This window comes from Diachasmimorpha longicaudata, unplaced genomic scaffold (assembly GCF_034640455.1).
Source record: "Diachasmimorpha longicaudata isolate KC_UGA_2023 unplaced genomic scaffold, iyDiaLong2 ctg00000372.1, whole genome shotgun sequence".
NCBI classification, from domain to species: domain Eukaryota; kingdom Metazoa; phylum Arthropoda; class Insecta; order Hymenoptera; family Braconidae; genus Diachasmimorpha; species Diachasmimorpha longicaudata.
In genome coordinates, this window is record NW_026974109.1 from 2,501 (window position 1) to 9,198 (window position 6,698).

General features: G+C 12.3%; 1 protein-coding gene across 1 annotated transcript; it reads right to left on the reverse strand.

The window, feature by feature from the left end:
- Window positions 1–2,790: 2,790 nt before the first annotated feature.
- LOC135172502 (cytochrome b-like) lies at window positions 2,791–6,646 on the reverse strand. Its single transcript, XM_064138539.1, is given in 1 exon segment — window positions 2,791–6,646. A coding segment is annotated over 1 exon segment (819 nt). The 5' UTR covers window positions 6,318–6,646; the 3' UTR covers window positions 2,791–5,498.
- Between the last annotated feature and the right edge of the window lie 52 nt (window positions 6,647–6,698).

Here is a 6,698-nt window from a genome sequence, read left to right on the forward strand (position 1 = left end):
TGAATTTATTAAAATTTAAATTTAATTTAAATTAAAATACCTATATTTTTAATTTAAATAACTATATAAATTTAAATTTTATTTAAATTAAAATACCTATATTTTTTAATTTAAACATTTATATAAATTTAAATTTAAATTAAAATACTTATAATTTTTAATTTAAATTAAAATACCTAAATTTTTAACTTAAATATTTATATAAATTTATTAAAATTTAAATTTTTATAATTTTTAATTTAAATTTATATAAATTTATTAAAATTTAAATTTAATTTAAATTAAAATACCTATATTTTTAATTTAAATATTTATATAAATTTATTAAAATTTAAATTTTTATAATTTTTAATTTAAATACTTATATAAATTTAAATTAAAATATAACTTTCAATTTAAATATTTATATAATAAAATTTAAATTTGATTTAAATTAAAATATATTTTTAATTTAAATATTTATATAAATTTATTAAAATTTAAATTTAATTTAAATTAAAATACCTATAAATTTTAATTTAAATATTTATATAAATTTATAAAAATTTAAATTTAATTTAAATTAAAATATATTTTAATTTAAATATTTATATAAATTTATTAAAATTTAAATTTAATTTAAATTAAAATACCTATAAATTTTAATTTAAATATTTATATAAATTTATAAAAATTTAAATTTAATTTAAATTAAAATATATTTTAATTTAAATATTTATATAAATTTATTAAAATTTAAATTTAATTTAAATTAAAATACCTATAAATTTTAATTTAAATATTTATATAAATTTATAAAAATTTAAATTTAATTTAAATTAAAATATATTTTTAATTTAAATATTTATATAAATTTATTAAAATTTAAATTTAATTTAAATTAAAATACCTATATTTTTTAATTTAAACATTTATATAAATTTAAATTTAAATTAAAATACTTATAATTTTTAATTTAAATTAAAATACCTAAATTTTTAACTTAAATATTTATATGAATTTATTAAAATTTAAATTTTTATAATTTTTAATTTAAATTTATATAAATTTATTAAAATTTAAATTTAATTTAAATTAAAATACTTAAATTTTTAATTTAAATATTTATATGAATTTATTAAAATTTAAATTTAATTTAAATTAAAATACCTATATTTTTAATTTAAATAACTATATAAATTTAAATTTTATTTAAATTAAAATACCTATATTTTTTAATTTAAACATTTATATAAATTTAAATTTAAATTAAAATACTTATAATTTTTAATTTAAATTAAAATACCTAAATTTTTAACTTAAATATTTATATAAATTTATTAAAATTTAAATTTTTATAATTTTTAATTTAAATTTATATAAATTTATTAAAATTTAAATTTAATTTAAATTAAAATACTTAAATTTTTAATATAAATATTTATATGAATTTATTAAAATTTAAATTTTTATAATTTTTAATTTAAATAACTATATAAATTTAAATTCATAAAATTTATTAAATTTAAATTTTTATAATTTTTAATTTAAATTTATATAAATTTATTAAAATTTAAATTTTTATAATTTTTAATTTAAATAACTATATAAATTTAAATTCATAAAATTTATTAAATTTAAATTTTTATAATTTTTAATTTAAATTTATATAAATTTATTAAAATTTAAATTTAATTTAAATTAAATTTAATAATTTTTAATCAAAATATAAATTTAAAAACTTATTCAAATTTAATTTAAAAATTTTAATTATATATATATATATATATATATATATATATATATAAATTTAATTTTTAAAATATATTTTAAATAATAACCAATAAATTTATTCATTTAAAATTATAATTAAAATAAAGATAAGCTATATCACAAGCTTTTTGGTTCATACCCTTAATATAGATTATTTATCTTCTTTATAAAATGAAGTGCCTGAAAAAAAGGATTATTATGATATAATAAATCATGTTTTAATTAACCTTCATTTAAAAACTTAATTTTAATTTTTAATTTAATTTAATTTTTTACTTATATATAAAATTTTAAATTTAAATAAATAATTATAATTAATATATAAAATTAGATTATTAAATAACTTTATATCTAAAAAAAAAAATAATATTAATAAAAAATTGTGCCAGCAATTGCGGTTAAACATTCAATATTAATTAAATAATTTCAAATAAAATAAAATAAAATAAATAATTAAATTCAATTTTAATTTTATAATAAAATATAAATAAATTAAAAATTTAATTAATCAATAATTTAATTAAAAAATTTTTTAATAAACTAGGATTAGATACCCTACTATTTAAACAAAATATTATATTAAAAAATTAAATGATAAATCACTAAATTTAAAAAATTTGACTGTATATTATTTTTATTAGAGGAATATATTTATTAATAGATAATAAACTAAAAAAATCACTTAAATTATAATGTTTATATATTGTTGTTTTAAAATTTAATTTTAAAATAAAATAATTAAAATATTAATATAAATAATAATTCAAATCATAATATAACTGATATTTAAGAATAAAAGTATTACATTTTATAAAAAATTATTTATAAAACATTAATTTTATAAAAAAAAGAATTTAATATTAAAATTAATTTAATTAATTAAATTAAAAATAAAATTAATATAGGTACATATCGCCCGTCATTCTCATAATTTGAGACAAGTCGTAACAAAGTAAAATTACTGGAAAGTAATTTTAGAATTAAATTTTAGTTTATTAAAATTTAATATTTACAATATTAAGTTATACTTAGTATAAATTTAATTTAATAAATAAAATTATTATTTAAAAAAAATCTTATTTTAAAAAAAATTATTTTTAAAAAATTTGTTAAATAAAAATAAATTAAATAATTAATTTAATAAAAATTTTTAAAACTCTTCATTAAAAAAAAAAAAGAAAAATTAATTTTTTTTTACTTTTGTATCAGTATAAATTTAAAATTTTAAATTATAATTTTAAATCTCGAAATAAAAAAATTTAAATAAATATATAAATTAATATAACAATATTATTAAAAATATTTATTTAGAAACTAAATATTAAACAATTTTTATTATATCTAGTTATTTAATAAAAAAATTTAATTTAATTATAAATAAAAATTTAAATTAATTCTAAAATTTAAAATAAAATTTATAAAAAAAATTTAAGGGATAAACTTTAAATTTAATTTTAAAATACTTATTAAAATTTTAATAATTATAAAAATAAAAATAATTAATAATTATAAAAATATAATAATTTATAATTTTTCTAAAAAAATTTTTTTTTACATTTAATTTTATATTAAATTATTATATAAAATAATATAATATAAAAAATTATAATTTAATTAGTAAATAATTATTTAAATATAATAATTTATATTAATTAAATATTTAATTAATGAATTAAGCAATAATATGCCCATCTGTTTAACAAAAACATATTTTAAAGAATATTAATTTTAAATCAAATCTGCCCAATGATTATTAATTAAATGGCTGCAGAATCAATAACTGTACAAAGGTAGCATAATAATTTGGTTTCTAATTAAAACCTTGAATGAACGATTTCATGAGGTATAAACTTTATAAATAAAATAATTTTAAATTTTTATTTAAGTAAAAAAACTTAAATTTATAAAAAAGACGACAAGACCCTATAGAATTTTATTTATTAAAAAATTAAATTTAATCTAAAATAATTTTTAAATAAATTTTATTGGGGTAATAAAAAAATTTAACAAATTTTTTTTAAAATAAACAATAATTATTGAAAAAAAATCTTAAAATTTAAACTAATAAAATTAATTACCTTAGGGATAACAGCATAATTTTTTTTTAAAGATCTTATTAATAAAAAAGATTATGACCTCGATGTTGAATTAAGATAAAAAATAAATGAAAAATTTTATAAATTTAAGTCTGTTCGACTTTTAAAATCTTACATGATTTGAGTTAAGATCGGCGTAAGCCAGATCAGATTCTATCTTTTTATAAAATTATTTAATTGTACGAAAGGAATTTATATAAATAATAATTATTAAAAAATAATTAATAAACTAAAATTACTTTGACAGACACCATGTAATAAATTTAGAATTTATTTAAGTAAATAAATTACAAGTAATATATTAAACAATTCACATTTTATTATGTAAACAATATTATAACATTATTTATAGTAACTATTTTTATTTTAATTGGAGTAGCTTTTTTAACTCTTTTTGAACGTAAAATTTTAGGATATACTCATTACCGTAAAGGACCTAATAAAATTAGTATATGAGGATTACTTCAACCATTTAGTGATGTAATAAAACTTTTAACAAAAGAATTTTTCTACCCAAAAAAATCTAATTTTAATTTTTTTTTTGTCGCTCCTTTTATTATATTTATTTTAATTTTTTCTATATGAATGATTTACCCTTTCCAAACAAATTTATTTAAATGAAACCTAAGAAGTTTATTTATTTTATGTTTATTAAGTATAGGAGTTTATGGGTTAATAATATCTGGATGATCTTCAAATTCACATTTTTCTATATTAGGGTCAATTCGATCTATCGCCCAATCAATTTCCTATGAAATTACTTTATCTATCTCATTATTATTAAATTTATTTATAATAAATTCATTAAATATTATAAATACCCCAATCTTACAAAAATATTTGTGAATAATTTTTTTTATGTGACCCTCTAGAATAATTATAATATTAAGAATATTGGCAGAATTAAATCGAACTCCTTTTGATTTATCAGAAGGAGAATCAGAATTAGTATCTGGATTTAATATTGAATATAGAAGACATGGGTTTGCTATAATTTTTATATCAGAATATACTAGAATTATATTTTTAATATTTTTATTTAATTTAATATATCTTTGTAATAATTTATTAATATTAAATTTTTATTTTATTTTAATTTTATTTATTTATTTTATTGTTTGATCTCGATTAACATTACCACGTATTCGTTATGATTTATTGATATATTTTTGTTGAATTTTTATATTACCTTTAATTTTAATTTTATTTTGTTTATATTTATTGATAAAACTTACCATAGAATTAATAATTTTTTAAAGTATAAGATAATAGAAATTTTATTTCTATATTATATTTTCAAAATATATACTTATTCAAGTTCATTATCTAATTTTTTACAAATTTATCTCATAAAAGTAAATTAAAATAATCACACAAATAAAAAGTAAAATAAAAATTTGTAGCTCTCATACCCAAATCAATAAATGGTTGCTCAACAGATTGACTACCTAATCAAGTTAATAAAATTACACAATTAACAAATATCCAAAAATAAGCTTGTCTAAATGGGTAGAAAGCTAAACCTAAAAAACATATATTTTTATGTAAAAATGGTAAAATTAATAAAATTAAAATAGACATTAATAAAGCAATAACCCCCCTCAATTTATTTGGAATAGAACGTAAAATAGTATAAGCAAATAAAAAATATCACTCTGGCTGGATATGAACCGGAGTAACTAAAGAGTTTGCTATAATAAAATTTTCTGGGTCTCCTAAAAAATAAGGTATTTCATAAATAATAAATATAAAAAATATAATAAAATATATAAATCCTAATAAATCTTTATAAGTATAATATCTATGAAAAATAATTTTATAATTATCTCTAGATACCCCTAAAGGATTATTAGACCCAGTTTCATGTAAAAACATTAAATGAATAATAACAATTATTAATAAAATAAAAGGTAATAAAAAATGTAAAGTATAAAATCGATTTAAAGTAGCATTATTAATAGAAAACCCACCTCATAATCATTCTACAAATATTGAACCAACATAGGGTAATGCTGATATTAAATTTGTAATAACAGTAGCCCCTCAAAATGATATTTGACCTCAAGGTAATACATACCCTAAAAAAGCAGTTCCTATTATAATTAATAAAATTAAAACCCCTACTATTCATGTTTTTACAAATTTATATGAACCATAATATAACCCACGCCCAATATGTATATAAACACAAATAAAAAAAAATGATGCCCCATTAATATGAATTAAACGTATTAACCACCCATTATTTACATCTTGAATAATATGAATAATTCTAAAAAATGAATATTCAATATGTGCAGTATAATGTATAGATAAAAATAACCCAGAAATAATTTGAATTAATAAACATAAACCTAATAATGATCCAAAATTTCATCATAATCTAATATTTACTGGGGAGGGGAGTTTAATTAATGAATTATCCAAAATTTCTAAAATTTTATTAGATTTTAAAATTGATTTATTCATTTAATATTTTAAAATTTGACGTAAAGGAACTATTACTTTTAAACAAATTAATACTGAACACACTATTGTAAAAAATAAATAAATAACAACATAAATATTTAAACTTAAAGAATAATCTATTATTAAATTTTTATATAAAATAAAATCCTGATTTTGAAAATTTAAAAAACTAAAAATTTCAAAATAATTAATATATAAATAATTATTATAATAATAGAATATAAATAAAAATAAAATAAAAAAAAAAATTTTAAAATTAAAATAATAATAATGAATTAATCTAAAATAAAATATTTGATTATTAACTAATCTAGTAAAATATATAAATAAAATTATTAATCCACCAATAATCACCAAAAATAAAATATATCACACGTGAGT